This window comes from Salmo salar, chromosome ssa12, assembly GCF_905237065.1.
Source record: "Salmo salar chromosome ssa12, Ssal_v3.1, whole genome shotgun sequence".
NCBI classification, from domain to species: Eukaryota; Metazoa; Chordata; class Actinopteri; order Salmoniformes; family Salmonidae; genus Salmo; species Salmo salar.
In genome coordinates this window covers 17,330,578-17,350,681 of record NC_059453.1, presented here as the reverse complement: position 1 = coordinate 17,350,681, position 20,104 = coordinate 17,330,578, and the positions used below count along the sequence as shown (strand labels likewise).

Here is a 20,104-nt window from a genome sequence, read left to right as displayed (position 1 = left end):
AAACACTCTCTGAAGTCTAAATTAGGGTTTCTTAAACTTTTTCAGCCTGGGACCCAAATGAGAAATTCAGTGTTTTCCTGAAAACCAAGCTCTTGAAAACATGTCAAATGTGGTTAGGAGTTCCCCCCACCTTGCAGGAAAAAGTGGCCCCCCTCTTGACGGAGGTGAGAAATTGTATTTAATTTCCTGCAATTCTACACATCATGCCATGTGATGGAGAGAATCATTTATTACAATTTTATAACACATTTCATGCAATTCTTCTCTTCTTGCCATGTGGCAGAGTAAAAAAATATAGCTAATTTCCTACAATTCTACCTAGTTTTCCCCCAAGATTTTTTATTTACCCAACATTAACATGAGCCATAGTTTAATAAAGGCTGCTGTAAACGATAGGAATAAACAATAAAACATCTACATGAATACTCACATCTAGGGTTGGTTCATCATCCACTATGGAGAGCTTCACAATGTAGGGATTCACAGACTGACAACGAAGAGGAAGAGTTAGTATGGTTCCATCCTGTCAACAGAGGAGGAAAAACACACCGGCTCACCTCGTACTTCCTGTAGTTGACGAGCAGAGCCAGGAGGACAACAGCATCATAACCATGTTGTCCTCTAGTGGACACATCTGATAGGATCTACACGGGGGGAGAGACAGAGAGAGAGAGACAGAGACAGAGACAGAGAGAGAGAGAGAGAGAGAGAGAGAGAGAGAGAGAGAGAGAGAGAGAGAGAGAGAGAGAGAGAGAGAGAGAGAGAGAGAGAGAGAGAGAGAGAGAGAGAGAGAGAGGGACAGAGAGAGACATAGAGAGACAGAGAGAGAGAGAAAGACAGGGAGAGAGAAAGACAGGGAGAGAGAAAGACAGAAAGACAGAGAGAGAAAGAGAGAGAGAGAGACAGAGAGAGAGACAGAGAGAGAGACAGAGAGAGAGACAGAGAGAGAGACAGAGAGAGAGAGAGAGAGAGAGAGAGAGAGAGAGAGACACAGAGAGACAGAGAGATACACACAGAGAGCGAGAGAGAGAGACACACAGACAGAGAGAGAGAGAGACATAGAGAGATGACATATTAACAGGTAAATAACCTAACGTTACTGTCATCCCCAGGTCTCAGTAACAGTCCTACCTGAAGAATGGCCTCAAAGATGCTGTTGATCATAACATACTCTAGGATGGTGTTCTGACTGATGTTGTCTGTTACCTGCAACACAGAAACACTATTTAAAGAGAGAGAGAGAGAGAGAGAGAGAGAGAGAGAGAGAGAGAGAGAGAGAGAGAGAGAGAGAGAGAGAGAGAGAGAGAGAGAGAGAGAGAGAGAGAGAGAGAGAGAGAGAGAGAGAGAGAGAGAGAGAGAGAGAGAGAGAGAGAGAGAGAGAGAGAGAGAGAGAGAGAGAGAGAGAGAGAGAGAGAGAGAGAGAGAGAGAGAGAGAGAGAGAGAGAGAGAGAGAGAGAGAGAGAGAGAGAGAGAGAGAGAGAGAGAGAGAGAGAGAGAGAGAGAGAGAGAGAGAGAGAGAGAGAGAGAGAGAGAGAGAGAGAGAGAGAGAGAGAGAGAGAGAGAGAGAGAGCATGTGGGTGGGGGGGTGTGTGTATCTTACCGTCACTAAACACAGCAGTAGTTTGAGACACAGGGCTTTGAGACTTTCTGAGCCGTCCCCACACAGCAGGCTGTCTAAACTCTCCATCAGGTCCTGTGGGAGAGACACACGGGTCATGTTCACTAGGGGCAAACAGGGAAATATAACGGAGGAAGTGTTGCTACATGAACACAAAGCTCTCCGATCTTTTCTCTTAGGACACACACACACACACACACACACACACACACACACACACACACACACACACACACACACACACACACACACACACACACACACAGCAAGCGCTCCAAACTCTTCATGGTCCTATAGGACACACACACACACACACACACACACACACACACACAGCAAGCGCTCCAAACTCTTCATGGTCCTATAGGACACACACACACACACACACACACACACACACACACATACACATACACACACACACACACACAGCAAGCTCTCCTAACTCTTCATGGTCCTATAGGACACACACACACACACACACACACACACACACACACACACACACACACACACACACACACACACACACACACACACAGCAAGCTCTCCTAACTCTTCATGAGGTCCTATAGGACACACACACACACACACACACACACACACACACAGCAAGCTCTCCTAACTCTTCATGAGGTCCTATAGGACACACACACACACACACACACACACACACACACACACACACACACACACACACACACACACACACACACACACACACACACACACACACACACAGCAAGCGCTCCAAACTCTTCATGGTCCTATAGGACACACACACACAGCAAGCTCTCCTAACTCTTCATGGTCCTATAGGACACACACACACACACACACACACACACACACACACACACACACACACACACACACACACACACACACACGGCTCTCCTAACTCTTCATGAGGTCCTATAGGACACACACACACACACGGCTCTCCTAACTCTTCATGAGGTCCTATAGGACACACACACACACACACACACACACACACACACACACACACACACACACACACACACACACACAGCAGGCTCTCCTAACTCTTCATGGTCCTATAGGACACACACACACACACACACACACACACACACACACACACACACACACACACAGCAGGCTCTCCTAACTCTTCATGAGGTCCTATAGGACACACACACCTTCATGCGGAGCTCGGCCTTGTCGAAGCCCACGAGCATGTTGATGATGTCGAAGCCTGAGGCTGACTTGTTCTTCTGGTGAACCCCACGGAACAACGCACACAGAGTCTGGAGGAGAGGACAGATACAGCTTCATGACAATGTGGGTGAAAGGTCAAACACGACAGGTTTAAAGTTCTATGTCCAGACCATAGATTATGATAGAGGCCTCTAGTGACCAAAGGGAAGTTTCAGCATGCGCAACGCCATTGAGGGATTCCACCATGCTTCCACAATTTTAAAGTAACTGCAGTTCACTGGGTGGGGATTCCTATGGGTTGTAGTCTCAATGGCATTGCCCATGCTGTCACAGACGCTATATTCACACAGATACAAAGACAAGTTCTCTATCTATCTCTATGGTCCAGACCCATACATCCTGTCTATAGCCACGTCAGCACCATAACAGTTCTATGTACGGACCAATACATCCTGTCTATAGCCACGTCAGTACCATAACAGTTCTATGTACGGACCAATACATCCTGTCTATAGCCACGTCAGCACCATAACAGTTCTATGTACAGACCAATACATCCTTTCTATAGCCACATCAGCACCATAACAGTTCTATGTACGGACCAATACATGCTGTCTATAGCCACGTCAGCACCATAACAGTTCTATGTACAGACCAATACATCCTGTCTATAGCCACGTCAGCACCATAACAGTTCTATGTACGGACCAATACATCCTGTCTATAGCCACGTCAGCACCATAACAGTTCTATGTACGGACCAATACATCCTGTCTATAGCCACGTCAGCACCATAACAGTTCTATGTACGGACCAATACATCCTGTCTATAGCCACGTCAGTACCATAACAGTTCTATGTACGGACCAATACATCCTGTCTATAGCCACGTCAGCACCATAACAGTTCTATGTACGGACCAATACATCCTGTCTATAGCCACGTCAGCACCATAACAGTTCTATGTACGGACCAATACATCCTGTCTATAGCCACGTCAGCACCATAACAGTTCTATGTACGGACCAATACATCCTGTCTATAGCCACGTCAGCACCATAACAGTTCTATGTACGGACCAATACATGCTGTCTATAGCCACGTCAGCACCATAACAGTTCTATGTACGGACCAATACATCCTGTCTATAGCCACGTCAGCACCATAACAGTTCTATGTACGGACCAATACATCCTGTCTATAGCCACGTCAGCACCATAACAGTTCTATGTACGGACCAATACATCCTGTCTATAGCCACGTCAGCACCATAACAGTTCTATGTACGGACCAATACATCCTGTCTATAGCCACGTCAGCACCATAACAGTTCTATGTACGGACCAATACATCCTGTCTATAGCCACGTCAGCACCATAACAGATGTGCAATGTTATGTTCCACCTCAGTCTACACACGATGCAATTTGCACTGAGTGTACAAAACATTAGGAACACCTGCTCTTTCCATGGCAGACTGACCAGGTGAATCCAGGTGAAAGTTATGACCCCTTATTGATGTCACTTGTTAAACAGTTCAGTCAGTGTAGATGAAGGAGGGGAGACAGGTTAAAGATGGATTTCTAAGCCTTGAGACATGGATTGTGTATTTGTGCCATTCAGAGGGTGAATGGGCAAGACAACATATTTAAGTGCCTTTGAACGGGGTATGGTAGTAGGTGCCAGGTGCACCGGTTTGTGTCAAGAACTGCAACACTGCTGGGTTTTTCACACGCAACAGTTTCCCATGTGTATCAGGAATGTTCCACCACCCAAAGGACATCCATCCAACTGGACACAACTGTGGGAAGCATTGGAGTCAACATGGACCAGCATCCCTGTGGAACGCTTTCAACACCTAATAGAGTCCATCCCTGACGAATTGAGGCTGTTCTGATGGTATTCTCAGTGTAGAGAATACAGCATGGATCCAGTAGATTTGGATGAGAACATGTATTTGCTCATCCATGTCAGTTCCATACGACACACTAACCTGTAAAGCATTGACCACTTTGGTGCTCCTCCGCCAGGGTCTGATCACAGTGGTGGAACACACACACACACACACACACACACACACACACACACACACACACCTCCCCCCACACACACTCTCACTTACCTGCAGGGCGTTGACCACTTTGATCTGGTGCTCCTCTGCCAGGGCCTGAACACAGTGGTGGAACAAACTGTTGATGTTGTCTTTAATCTTCATCACCTCATCTCCATCCAGAGACTCCAGCTTGGCCTCCAGGTACTCCAGATTCACCTGGGGGGGGGGGTACAGGGGGTGAGAGTGTAGAGGAAGGGTGGATGGAAAAAGGGAGGATTGAGCAAGAGAGGGGGGAGGAAGAGGGAGAGAGTGGGGGAAGAGGGAGGGTTGGTAGAGAAAGGGGAGGGGGAAGAGGGAGGGTTGGTAGAGAAAGGGGAGGGGGGAAGAGGGTTGGGTGAGAAAGGGGAGGGGGGAAGAGGGTTGGGTGAGAAAGGGGAGGGGGAAGAGGGTTGGGTGAGAAAGGGGAGGGGGAAGAGGGTTGGGTGAGAAAGGGGAGGGGGAAGAGGGTTGGGAGAGAAAGGGGAGGGGGAAGAGGGTTGGGTGAGAAAGGGGAGGGGGAAGAGGGTTGGGAGAGAAAGGGGAGGGGGAAGAGGGTTGGGAGAGAAAGGGGAGGGGGAAGAGGGTTGGGAGAGAAAGGGGAGGGGGAAGAGGGTTGGGAGAGAAAGGGGAGGGGGAAGAGGGTTGGGAGAGAAAGGGGAGGGGGGGTAGAGGGTTGGGAGAGAAAGGGGAGGGGGAAGAGGGTTGGGAGAGAAAGGGGAGGGGGAAGAGGGTTGGGAGAGAAAGGGGAGGGGGAAGAGGGTTGGGAGAGAAAGGGGAGGGGGAAGAGGGTTGGGAGAGAAAGGGGAGGGGGTAGAGGGTTGGGAGAGAAAGGGGAGGGGGAAGAGGGTTGGGAGAGAAAGGGGAGGGGGAAGAGGGTTGGGTGAGAAAGGGGAGGGGGAAGAGGGTTGGGTGAGAAAGGGGAGGGGGAAGAGGGTTGGGAGAGAAAGGGGAGGGGGAAGAGGGTTGGGAGAGAAAGGGGAGGGGGAAGAGGGTTGGGAGAGAAAGGGGAGGGGGAAGAGGGTTGGGTGAGAAAGGGGAGGGGGAAGAGGGTTGGGTGAGAAAGGGGAGGGGGAAGAGGGTTGGGTGAGAAAGGGGAGGGGGAAGAGGGTTGGGAGAGAAAGGGGAGGGGGAAGAGGGTTGGGAGAGAAAGGGGAGGGGGAAGAGGGTTGGGTGAGAAAGGGGAGGGGGAAGAGGGTTGGTAGAGAAAGGGGAGGGGGAAGAGGGTTGGGTGAGAAAGGGGAGGGGGAAGAGGGTTGGTAGAGAAAGGGGAGGGGGAAGAGGGTTGGGAGAGAAAGGGGAGGGGGGAGCGGGTTGGGAGAGAAAGGGGAGGGGGAAGAGGGTTGGGAGAGAAAGGGGAGGGGGAAGAGGGTTGGGAGGTCACAGAAAGAAGGAGGGTGGGGAATGGAGGGAGAGAAGGAGAGAAGTGAGGTTATGTTTAGAGAGCAATTCCCTTTTTAGAACCCAAATGACAGCTAAAAGTTTTATAAACAAATGCAAATGGGTCATTTTGTAAACACATGTAAACAGCTGTTCTCTCTTACCTTCATGAGGAAGAGTTCATCCCAGAAACGGGAGTTGTTCTTGGCTGGATCCTCTTTCTGAAGAGAGAGGATAGAGAGAGTCGCTCCATGTCAGCCATGACACCCACCATCTCAGCCATGGCACCCACCATCTCAGCCATGGCACCCACCATCTCAGCCATGGCACCCACCATCTCAGCCATGACACCCACCATCTCAGCCATGACACCCAGAATCTCAGCCATGACACCCACCATCTCAGCCATGACACCCACCATCTCAGCCATGACACCCACCATCTCAGCCATGACACCCACCATCTCAGCCATGGCACCCACCATCTCAGCCATGGCACCCACCATCTCAGCCATGGCACCCACCATCTCAGCCATGGCACCCACCATCTCAGCCATGACACCCACCATCTCAGCCATGACACCCACCATCTCAGCCATGACACCCACCATCTCAGCCATGACACCCACCATATCAGCTTGTTTCTGAAATGGTTTCAAGCCAGTCCTCCATGAAAGAAAATCAGTTTCTCCTTCTTTTACACTTAATCCTTGTCCAGGAAACAGGCCCTTTGTGTGCGGTTTATTCCCTTCAAAAAAGGTCTGGATTAGTTACTGCTAGACCCTTCCTGGTGAACAAGCACACCATGAGGCTACAGCAGTTCTAATGGTTTCATTGTTATGGTCTCTAATGGTTTCAATGTTATGGTCTCTAATAGTCTTCAATGTTATGGTCCCTAATGGTCTTCAATGTTATGGTCTCTAATGGTTTCAATGTTATGGTCTCTAATAGTCTTCAATGTTATGGTCTCTAATGGTTTCATTGTTATGGTCTCTAATGGTTTCAATGTTATGGTCTCTAATAGTCTTCAATGTTATAGTCTCTAATGGTCTTCAATGTTATGGTCTCTAATGGTTTCAATGTTATGGTCTCTAATGGTCTTCAATGTTATGGTCTCTAATGGTTTCAATGTTATGGTCTCTAATGGTCTTCAATGTTATGGTCTCTAATGGTCTTCAATGTTATGGTCTCTAATGGTTTCAATGTTATGGTCTCTAATGGTCTTCAATGTTATGGTCTCTAATGGTCTTCAATGTTATGGTCTCTAATGGTCTTCAATGTTATGGTCTCTAATGGTTTCAATGTTATGGTCTCTAATGGTCTTCAATGTTATGGTCTCTAATGGTTTCAATGTTATGGTTTCTTATTGTTTCAATGTTATGGTCTCTAATAGTCTTCAATGTTATGGTCTCTAACGGTCTTCAATGTTATGGTCTCTAACAGTCTTCAATGTTATGGTCTCTAATGGTCTTCAATGTTATGGTCTCTAATAGTTTTCAATGTTATGGTCTCTAATGGTTTCAATGTTATGGTCTCTAATAGTCTTCAATGTTATGGTCTCTAATGGTTTCAATGTTATGGTCTCTAATGGTTTCAATGTTATGGTCTCTAATGGTTTCAATGTTATGGTCTCTAATAGTTTCAATGTTATGGTTTCTTATTGTTTCAATGTTATGGTCTCGAATGGTTTCAATGTTATGGTTTCTTATTGTTTCAATGTTATGGTCTCTAATAGTCTTCAATGTTATGGTCTCTAATGGTTTCAATGTTATGGTTTCTTATTGTTTCAATGTTATGGTCTCTAATGGTTTCAATGTTATGGTTTCAATGTTATGGTCCCTAATGGTCTTCAATGTTATGGTCTCTAAAATGTTACGGTCTCTAATGGTCTTCAATGTTATGGTCTCTAAAATGTTATGGCCTCTAATGGTCTTCAATGTTATGGGCTCTAATGGTCTTCAATGTTATGGTCCCTAATGGTCTTCAATGTTATGGTCTCTAATGGTCTTCAATGTTATGGTCTCTAATGGTTTCAATGTTATGGTCTCTAATGGTCTTCAATGGTAAATGTCCCTAATGGTCTTCAATGGTAAATGTCCCAAACACACACTGTATAGTGTTGTGTAATGGTATTGGGTTGGGTTTAATGGTAAATGTCCCAAACACACACTGTATAGTGTTGTGTAATGGTATTGGGTTGGGTTTAATGGTAAATGTCCCAAACACACACTGTATAGTGTTGTGTAATGGTATTGGGTTGGGTTTAATGGAAAATGTCCCAAACACATACTGTATAGTGTTGTGTAATGGTATTTGGTTTAATGGTAAAATGTCACTAATCACAAAACATATAGACATGTTTCCATATTATTTTATTGAAAAACATGCAATTAATTATATTCTTAGGGTTGTCTCAACATTTTAGTCCGTAGCTCATTTCTCCATCAAAGTTTTGGGCTTGTAGGAAAAGTCTTCATATGAGAACCTCAGAGAGTGGCCACTTATTGGACTATTCAAGGAGAGTTGGGTTGAAGCAATAGGTTGCTCATTTTATTTAACTAGGCAAGTCAGTAAGAACTTAGGACAAACTGAATTGCTTTCATGGAGGACTGGCTTGAATTGTGAGGGTGACCACACAAAGGTTTTCTACCCAAAGTTGCAAAAAAAACACAAGAGAACAGCAAAATTGATAAAATAGTGCTGCGGTATAGCAACAACAGCGACATCTTGTGGTCAAAACATGGTACTATCACACTACTTCATTGTAAATAATGCAAGCGACTTCAATTACTAATTTCTCTGAACAGGGGAAAAAAACATCACCAGATTCACAGGGAATACATGACATACTATGGAGAAGCAATACTCCAAGCCACAGTTTCATACTATTTGTCAAACATAGGCAACTGATACTGTATACTGGTTGTTGGGGTGGGATTGGCATGGGGGGTCCGTGGGTGGCATTTTACAATTATGGGGGGGATTCATCATGTCTTACTCATTGGTAGGAAGAAGTGTGGTCCAAACCAGATGTTGGGTACTATATTTATTGAAAATTATCTGAATCTTATCAATTAAAATGGCCAATTTGGGAGCAATCAATTATCTTAATTTCTCAGAGATAAAATTATATTTCAACAAAATAATGTTTCAGGAATGATAATCGTATCCGTTACTAAGTACAGAAAATGATTTCAGGACAATCTGAGATGGTGGGTGTTGAAATTCTCTTTCTTGTGCTTTTTGAGGTGAAACGAAATATGAGAGCAAGTCCACCACCCTCATTTCTGTTCCTATCTGTCTGTTCCGACCCTCACTCTTTCTTCCCCTATGCTCTTACTCTTTCACTTGACCACATCCCTTTAGCTCTGCACAAACCTCCCTCTCTGTCCATCCCTCTCTGCTTATCTTCATCAATCCTCCCCCCTTTCTCTCCCCCCTCTTTCTATCCCTCTCTTCTTATCTTTATCCATCCTTTCCTCTTCTCTCCCTCCCTCCCTCCCTCTTCTCTCCCTCTCTTCTTATCTGTATCCATCATTCCCTCTTCTCTCCCTCCCTCTCTCTCCCCCTCCCTCCTTATCTTTATCCATCATTCCCTCTCCCTCCCTCCCCCCTCTCTCTCTCTCTTTATCTTTGTCCATCATTCCCTCTTCTCTCTATCCATCCCTCTATCTTACCGCAAAGATCTCATCATACATCAGCACCACCTTCTCCTTCAGGGGTTTCTTAGAGGAGGAAGTCCTTCTCAGAAGCCCCGCCTTCTTCTCCAGCTGAGACATGGCTGGGTCTGGACACACACACACACACACACAAATAAGTAAGCACAGAAATGTAAACACAGCAGACGCAAATAGGCATGTAGCTAATATTCACACAGAAAAACAAAAAAGGACAGACAATACATACACACCAGTTTTAGGCATTCCACACTGGCTTGGACCCGCATTCAACAGTGTTAATGTAGAAGGTGCTTCTATTGTCAAGAATGTATGGCATTTAGAACCTTCAGTTCTGGTCGAGTTTTAACACGGGGTTAGATAAGTGTCACTTATTTCCCATTTATATACTGTATATGATTAGTCATCAATGTATGGTTGCAAAATAAATGAATGCTATTGCAATAGCTGGGAACAATCTACAAAAGTTAACTAGGCCTAAATCAAGTAGCCTGAACTGTCAACAAAGCATTCTTAGCTACATGTGTTCACTCAGTCGTTCCCAAGAAGTGACGTGATAATGCTAGCTACTATAATAGGCTACTAGAATAGAAACAATGAATGCAGCACAAGCTAACGTTAGCTAGTTAATCGTGATTCGTGTCCTTATCTGGCTGTATCCTGATTGTTCTCTTTGCGCAACAGGATACTACAACGTGGGCCTACCCTGACTGAATATGCATTGATTGGGCAACTGCTGTGTTGTTTTGGAATGTTAGCGAGCTGTCGACTACGTTCCAATGGAATACATAGCTAGCTAGCGTTAGCATGATATGTCAGTTTCATACAATATATCCCCATAAAGCATATGATACGTAGTGGCCAATGTTTGAGTTGCACTTTATGAACTGAGTTGCCTTGTACTAAATAAAGAGTTGTTTAATTTTTGAATATGAACTTTTCGGTGACTGGCAACAACGTAGGTTGGCTAGCTACTATGTTAGCTAGCTAACGGTACCAACTCGGCTAACCACTACTAGTCACTTGTAAACAATTACCTATGGTTTGACTATTGCATTCAGTGAACTGTTCTTACGTATCATATGCTTTATGGGGATATTTTGTATAAAACTGACATATCACGCTAACGCTAGCTAGCTATGTATTCCATTGGAACGTAGTCGACAGCTAGCTAGCTAACATTTCACAACAGCACAGCAGTTGCCCAATCAATGCATATTCAGTCAGGGCAGGCCCACGTTGTAGTATCCTGTTGCGCAAAGAGAACAATCAGGATACAGCCAGATAACTAGTACTGGCAAATGTTAGCGTTAATGACAACAAGCTGTTACCTACTCATCATGCATAGCTACATTGTGGGTCTATAGTACCTAGCTATAGCTAGCTAGCGCTTTTCTTACAATGTCTGCTTCCTTGTCGATGTACAACCTAACATCGTTTGAGGACAGCTAGCAAGATGTATATGTTGTCATACATTATTCATCAAAAACATTCTTACCTTAATCAAACGATTATTTATATGAATCCATACCGTTCGCTCAGAAACTACAGATACCAATGTTAGCTTGCTAGCTAGCTAGCTGTGAGTGAGACTTCCTTTGCCTGTCTGGAGACTGCATGGTCCTAGCGCCTGTGTGGTCACTGGTCGTCGTGTATCGAAGATATTGTAGCTAGCTATTACTGATTTACAATCCACTCCATCTTCTGCATACATTCAATTCACTACTAGGAGGACAAGAATATAAATATATTGAAAATCCGTGTATTTTTTATTCTTTCATGTGTCATCCTCTGGGATTATGTGTACTTTTAAATTGTTTTAAACTGTAAAAATCATATATAAATTATATAAACTAGATAGATTTCATTATATGGCCAAAAATTAATCTAGCTACATTCATATATCTTTTCAAAAGTTTGAATTTGTCCATTACTGGTGCTCATGAAGGGTTATAAACAGTGTTCATATCAAGAGTATTTCAATGACAGTTTTTTCCATCTTTGTAACATTTACATTTTAGTCATTTAGCAGACACTCTTATCCAGAGCAACTTACAGTAGTGAATGCATACATTTCATACATTTATTTTTTGTACTGGCCCCCCGTGGGAATCAAACCCAGAACCCTGGCGTTGCACACACCAAGCTGGCGTAGCAAACACCATGCTCTACCAACTGAGCCACAGGGAAGACAAATATCTGAAATGTTTTGTCCAAAAATGATGCAGAAAAGCTAATCCATGCTTTTGTCACTTCTAGATTAGTTGACTGCAATGCTCTACTTTCTGGCTACCCGGATAATAGCACTAAATAAACTTCAGTTAGTTAGTTAGTTAGTTAGTTAGTTAGTTAGTTAGTTAGTTAGTTAGTTAGTTAGTTAGTTAGTTAGTTAGTTAGTTCGTTTAGTTCGTTTAGTTTGTTTGTTTGTTTGTTTGTTACTTAGTGCTCTTGTCTCAGCCTCCATTATTTATGCTGCAGTAGTTTATGTGTCGGGGGGCCGGAAAGTAGAGCATTGCAGTCAACTAATCGAGACAAGACAAAAGCATGGATTAGCTTTTCTGTATCATTTTTGGACAAAAAGTTTCAGATATTTGGAATGTTATTTCTCCTGTCTTATCCTGTGTCCTGTGTGAATTTAAGTATGCTCTCTCTAATGCTCTCTTTCTCTCTCTCTTTCTTTCTCTCGGAGGACCTGAATCCTAGGACCATGCCTCAGGACTACCTGGCATGATGACTCCTTGTTGTTACTAGTCCACCTGGCCGTGCTGCTGCTCCAGTTTCAACTGTTCTGCCTGCGGCTATGGAACCCTGACCTGTTCACTGTGATTACTATTATTTTATCATGCTGGTCATTTATGAACATTTGAACATCTTGGCCATGTTCTGTTATAATCTACACCCGGCACAGCCAGAAGAGGACTGGCCATCCCTCATAGCCTGGTTCCTCTCTAGGTTTCTTCCTAGGTTTTGGCCTTTCTAGGGAGTTTTTCCTAGCCACCGTGCTTCTACACCTGCATTGCTTGCTGTTTGGGGTTTTAGGCTGGGTTTCTGTACAGCACTTTGAGATATCAGCTCATGTAAGAAGGGCTATGTAAATACATTTGAATTTGAATTTAAACACGGCTGCTAGAATCTTGACTTGAACCCAAAAATGTGATCATATTACTTCAGTGCTAGCCTCTCTTCACTGGCTTCCTATTAAGGCAAGGGCTGATTTCGATTTTACTGCTAACCTACAAAGGATTTCACAGGCTTGCTCCTACCTATCTCTCCGATTTAGTCCTGCTGTACATACCTACACGTACACTACGGTCACAAGACACAGGCTTTCTTATTGTCCCTAGAATTTCTCAGCAAACAGCTGGAGGCAGGGCTTTCTCCTATAGAGCTCCATTTTTATGGAATGGTCTGCCTATCCGTGTGAGAGACGCAGACTCGGTCTCGACCTTTAAGTCTTTATTGAAGACTCATCTTTGCAGTAGGTCATTGAGTGTAGTCTGGCCCAGGGGTGTGAAGGTGAACGGAAAGGCACTGGAGTGACGAACCGCTCTTGCTGTCTCTGCCTGTTCCCCAGACGTGCTACCTTGTCCCAGACCTGCTGTTTTGAGACTCTCTCTCTACCGCACCTGCTGTCTCTAACTCAGAATGCCTGGCTATGAAAAGCCAAGGGACATTTACTCCTGAGGTACTGACCTGTTGCACCCTCTACAACCACTGTGATTATTATTATTTGACCCTGCTGGTCATCTATGAACATTTGAACATCTTGGCCATGTACTGTTATAATCTCCACCCCACACAGCCAGAAGAAGACTGGTCACCCCTCAGAGCCTGGTTCCTCTCTAGGTTTCTTCCTAGGTTCCTGCTTTTCATGGGAGTTTTTCCTAGCCACCGTGCTTCTACATCTGCATTGCTTGCTGTTTGGGGTTTTAGGCTGGGTTTCTGTATAGCACTTTGTGACATCGGCTGATGTATAAAGGGTTTTATAAATACATTTGAACTTCTCTAACGTCTAAATGCCTGGTAGGTTCAGTCTAAATAATGTAAAGGTCTGTGCACCCTTCACATCCCTTTGTTTGGCTCATTGGCTGAAATGTAACGCAAATGTCATCAGATAACAATAAGACATTTAATCTTTTCTCTGGCAACTCTGTGAGAGATCCAGGCATTGGCTCGAAATGTCACAGACAGACTCCGGAATCTTTTGGAAATGAGTTAACGGAATACAAAGGTCCACACACTGTGTGCGTTCCAAATGCACCCTTTTCCCCACATAGTCCACCAGGGTCCTGGTCAAAAGTAGTGCACTATATATAGGCAATAGGGTGCCATTTGGGACGTGGACTCTATCAATAGGTCAACCACAACCTTTCCATCCTTCCTATCTTTCCCCCTCAAAAATCAAAGACAAGAAAAATCTAAATGGCACCATCAAGAAAGTTTTTATGTTGTATTTCAGAACTGTCATTTCATTGATCCTCTGGTTCTTTCCTCAGTGCATCATGTGACCATCTGATCTACTGATATATGAAGATGTGTGTGTTTGGGGGGTCGGCGTCATCCACCTACCTGTCGCCTATAAGTCCAGTCAGTCCACACATCAAAAGAATCGGAAGAAGTCGAAAAAGGTGAAAAGATTGTTGGAGGCAGAGGGTTGGGGAGACGGGGGAGGAGAAGGGAAGATGGGGAGTCCTGTATTGGGAGGGGGGCTGAGGGGCGCAGACTGTGGTTGGGGGGCTAGAGGGGGACACCAAGGTAGACGGATTCCCCTGCTGAGGAACAGTTGGTGGGGGATAACTTGACAAACAACCCCGCAATGATGACAAGGGCTAGTTTTCTGTCCCGGGCGATGCAGCCATCAGCATTGCCCTAGGAATATTAGTCATTGTGGACAACGATGGAATTCCATGGACAAAGCTGGCACCTCGGCTGACGCCAGATGATGAGATCTAGTTCAAACACACACTCTCCACTCACACACACAGACACTCACACACACACACACACACACACACACACACACACACACACACACACACACACACACACACACACACACACACACACACACACACACACACACACACACACACACACACACACACTCTCTCTCTCTCCACTCACACACACACAATCATAATTATTGAACATTGAGTATTATTATTGAACGCTACAGATCTCACTCGTAGTAGTCGTAGGCTGTCTTGTACTTCATCCGTTGGTGGAAAGATGACAGTCTAGCTGACAGTACTAACGGGATGAAGAGTAGCAGACAAACCCCCAGACTGAACCACAACTGGTTCTAGAAGAGGGAAGAAGAAGCAACACACACACGCACACACACACGCACACACACACACACACACACACACACACACAATACACGACTGAAAGACATGGAATTTACCACCATCTTCATTGCAATTTCTTCAAGAGACACAATAGTTGAGAGCTAAAGAAATAGGACAAAGAAATCAAGTCATATTTTATCTGATTACTCTCCCTACTATAGACACTGACTTTGGGTCCGATTTGCATTTCTCCCCTATGGTGGTTAAAGGGGCAATCTGCAGTTAATTTTTCATTTCTCCCCTATGGAGGTTAAAGGGGCAATCTGCAGTTCATTTTTCAATTCTCCCCTATGGAGGTTAAAGGGGCAATCTGCAGTTCATTTTTTTCAATTCTCCCCTATGGAGGTTAAAGGGGCAATCTGCAGTTCATTTTTCATTCCTCCCCTATGGAGGTTAAAGGGGCAATCTGCAGTTCATTTTTCATTTCTCCCCTATGGAGGTTAAAGGGGCAATCTGCAGTTCATTTTTCATTTCTCCGCTATGGTGGTTAAAGGGGCAATCTGCAGTTCATTTCTCCCCTATGGAGGTTAAAGGGGCAATCTGCAGTTCATTTTTCATTTCTCCGCTATGGAGGTTAAAGGGGCAATCTGCAGTTGCTACATCCATTTTTCTAACTTATAAATTGAAAAATATGTAAAATATGTACCAATTGATTCTTGAAAAATATAACTTATAAATGCCTCATGAGCTTCGTTCATCTGTCGTACCCCATCAGAACCCAAAATATAAGCTTTTTTTACTCCAATGTTTGTAAACAAAATACAGATAAACGAACAGTGTACCGCCTCAAAACATGGTTAAAATGATACTTTTGTTATCATGGATGTTCAGTCCTTGCACCCATACCTCTGTCTATGAAATTGAGAGTCGTTACATTTCTCCAGCCCCATCCCTCAGCTTTCTACCAAAACAGTGGAGGGGTTTCGCTTTGTTATTGTTTCAACTGAGGATTTCCCATTCAAGGTTCGGATTTAGGAAGAAAGAAGCTGATCCCAGATCTGTGGTTAAGGACGAGTTATACCTAGCAATTTAGAGCATGTTGCAAGTTCGGGCTATGGTTAGAGACTGGGGTTAGGGCTCAGCGGTCATAAACAGAGGGGTCAATGATGAGGTTGGAGGTCAGTGCCCGTATTTATAAAGCATCCCAGAGTAGGAGTGTTGTTCTGGGATCAGTTTTGACTATTAGATCAACATTTATAAGATTACATGGACAGGGGTGACCAGATCCTAGATCAACACCACCACTCTGAGATATATATAGTACTGGGTCGTCACTATCTGGCCAAGTTGCAAAGTCAGAAACCCTGCATAATTCTACAATTTATCTTCTTAAAATCTGATTTTAAACCTAACCCTAACTTTATGCCTAAACCTAGGCTTATATTTAAGACCAAATAGCACATTTTTGTTTGCATAAAATTTTACGATACAACCGATATTGACTATCTAGTGAGAACCTGCATACTGCCCTGAGGTGAAAGGTCAGAGGTGAGACATACTACCCATTGGAAGGGTGTGATGTTGTCAGTCTGGGGGGAGAGAGGGGGAGCAGTAGAGAGAAAGAAAGAGAGAGGGGGGGTTAAAAGGAGTGAGGGGAAGTTGAATGAGAGAGGGCAAAAGAGAGAGAGAGAGAGAGAGAGAGAGAGAGAGAGAGAGATTGACAGGGAGAGAGAGTGCCCTGGGAACAACAGTCAGTCTCATCAACACACACACAATTATATAAAAAATACACCAAATATACACACTAAACATACAATATACACACTAAACATAAAATATACACACTAAACATACAATATACACACTAAACATACAATATACACACTAAACATAAAATATACACACTAAACATAAAATATACACACTAAACATACAATATACACACTAAACATACAATATACACACTAAACATTCAATATACACACTAAACATTCAATATACACACTAGACATACAATAAACACACTAAACATACAATATACACACTAAATATACAATATACACATTAAACATACAATATACACATTAAACATACAATATACACATTAAACATACAATATACACACTAAATATACAATATACACATTAAACATACAATATACACACTAAATATACAATATACACATTAAACATACAATATACACATTAAACATACAATATACACACTAAACATACTAAATATACAATATACACATTAAACATACAATATACACATTAAACAGACAATATACACGCTAGCCATTATGATCAAATAAAACAAACACATTCATCACTATAAAAATCCTTAACCAATTTCCTAAATTGACCCAGAGACACCAAATGATCCAAACAAAGTCCTGAAACTCTACATTTCAACAAAGATGTTAAGTATGTTGGCAGCTTGTGGAGTAGGGCTTTATAAACAAAAAGACAGTAATGAGCTGATCTACATGTCTTTAAAAGAGGTCCCAGACAACTTGGTAAAGGATGCAGTGATGAGTATTAAAGCTGTCAGATGTAATAAATGAAGGGCGCTGTGATAAACACAATCAAGAGATTTTAGAGAAGAGTCAGTTGTACTTCAGGAGATGGTATCACCATAGTCAAGAACAGGTAGAAAAGTTGATTCTACGATTGGCTTCCTGCTAACCAGAGAAAAACAAGCTCTGTTTCTATATAGGAAACCCACTTTCCGTTTCTTAAATGATAGATCATTGTCCATCTAAATACCAAGGTATTTGTATGCAGGGACTAGTTCAATTACAGAACCATTCAAGGAGTGAGGATGTCACCTGACTGAGATATTTTGACCAGACTTTGAAAACAGCATGTGTTTAGTTTTTCCTGTATGAAGTACAAGCTTTAAATTGGTAAGGGCTTCCTGAACAGCTGCAACATCCGACTGTAACCTTGACAACGCTAAATCCATAGTCAGAGAAATGACATACATAATAGTGTCATCCGCATACAAATGAAGATCACTATTTTTAACAGATTGACCAATAGCATTTCTATAAATCCTAAAAAAAAACAGGTGCTCTTGTTGATCCCTGTGGAACACCTTTATGTACCAAATGACCTCCAATAATATCCAGAAAATTTTCAGTATTATTAATCAACAAATTACCTCCAATAATATCCAGAACATTTTCAGTATTATTAATCAACAAATGACCTCCAATAATATCCAGAACATTTTCAGTATTATTAATCAACAAATGACCTCCAATAATATCCAGAACATTTTCAGTATTATTAATCAACAAATTACCTCCAATAATATCCAGAACATTTTCAGTATTATTAATCAACAAATTACCTCCAATAATATCCAGACCACACAGAAATAAAATGTTCATTAAAAGCATGAATGATATAAATGTGATCAGTAATGGTGCCAGAGACGAGATTCATTTGACGGGGAAGATAACAGGAGTTACAACCCATCAGAGTTTTAACACTTTTCCTGAACTTGGCCGGATTTCCTGCACAAAATAATCAGATTTAGCTTTTCTAACTACTTTTACACATATATTTCTCAATCTCCTAAATGATTGCCAATCTGGGCATGAGTCTGTTAATCTAGCTTTGGCCCAGACAGCATCTCTATTGTGTATAACTTTGGCAGCTCCGGTGTGAACCAAGGGTTAGACCTACTTTTAACTCTCATGGTTTTTAAGGGTTTTTAAGGGGATGTGCTTATCGACAATAACATTGAAGACATTTGAGAAGTGTTTTAGAGCAGCTCTGGATCATGAATAGATGGGATACAGTCAATGTCACTACACTGGGGCAGCAGGTAGCCTAGTGGTTAGAGTGTTGGACTTGTAACCGAAAGGTTGCATGATGAAATCCCTGAGCTGACAAGGAAAAAATCTGTCGTTCTGCCCCTGAACAAGGCAGTTAACCCACTGTTCCTAGGCTGTCATTGAAAATAAGAATTTGTTCTTAACTGATTTGCCTGGTAAAATAAATTCACATTTGAAAAGTGTTTTAGAGCACCTTGTTTGGCCACCTCTCCTTCCAGTTCTCTGCTGCCAATGACTGGAACAAATTGCAAAAATCGCTGTAGTTGGAGACTTACATCTCCCTCGCTAACTTTAAACATCAGCATCTGAGCAGCTAACCGATCGCTGCAGCTGTACATAGTCCATCTGTAAATACTTCACCCAATCTATCTACCTCATCCCCATATTGTTTTCAGTTACTTTTCTGCTCTTTTTCACCCCAGTATCTCTACTTGCACATCATCATCTGCTCATCTATCACTCCAGTGTTAATCTGCTAAATTGTAATTACTTCGCTACTATGGCCTATTTATTGCCTTACCTTCTCACGCCATTTGCACACACTGTATATAGACTTTTTTTCTATTGGGTTATTGACTGTACGCTTGTTTATTCCATGTGTAACTCTGTTGTTGTTTGTGTCGCACTGCTTTGCTTTATCTTGGCCAGGTCGCAGTTGCAAATGAGAACTTGTTCTCAACTGGCCTACCTGGTTAAATAAAGGTGAAATAAATAAATAAAATAAAATAAAAATCTGTGGATTATGACTAGATGAGATACAGTCAATGTCACTACATTGAAGATGATAGAAGGCCTTTATTGAAAAGTGTAAAATTCCTCTTTCTGATCAGACGTGGTTTGGATCTTGGTATTCACACATCCCTGATACAGACAATAGGACAATGGTCACTTAGATATAAGGAAAATACCCCACTTGCAGCATATTATTCTGGAGTAATTGTAAATATAAGGTTGATCAAGGTTGATTTTGTAGGGTCCTTCAGATTTGGATGCGTGGGTTTATTAATTAACTGGGTCAG

General features: G+C 43.0%; 1 protein-coding gene across 3 annotated transcripts in view; it reads right to left on the bottom strand.

Moving 5' to 3' along the window:
- The window catches only part of armh3 (armadillo like helical domain containing 3), an 83,831-nt gene extending 72,257 nt beyond the window's left edge, over positions 1-11,574 (bottom strand). For 2 of the 3 annotated variants that reach the window (XM_045690911.1, XM_045690910.1), the window contains exons 1-9: positions 10,181-10,208; positions 9,948-10,057; positions 6,436-6,492; positions 4,925-5,071; positions 2,785-2,892; positions 1,601-1,693; positions 1,132-1,206; positions 558-644; positions 431-487 (exon numbers count right to left, since the gene is read on the bottom strand). In XM_045690911.1, coding sequence (XP_045546867.1) covers positions 431-487; positions 558-644; positions 1,132-1,206; positions 1,601-1,693; positions 2,785-2,892; positions 4,925-5,071; positions 6,436-6,492; positions 9,948-10,057; positions 10,181-10,193 — 747 coding nt within the window. In that variant the 5' untranslated portion in view covers positions 10,194-10,208. Of the gene's footprint in view, positions 1-430; positions 488-557; positions 645-1,131; positions 1,207-1,600; positions 1,694-2,784; positions 2,893-4,924; positions 5,072-6,435; positions 6,493-9,947; positions 10,058-10,180; positions 10,209-11,445 lie in introns of those variants that run through there. The other variant, XM_045690912.1, reaches the window with a different exon arrangement.
- Between the last annotated feature and the right edge of the window lie 8,530 nt (positions 11,575-20,104).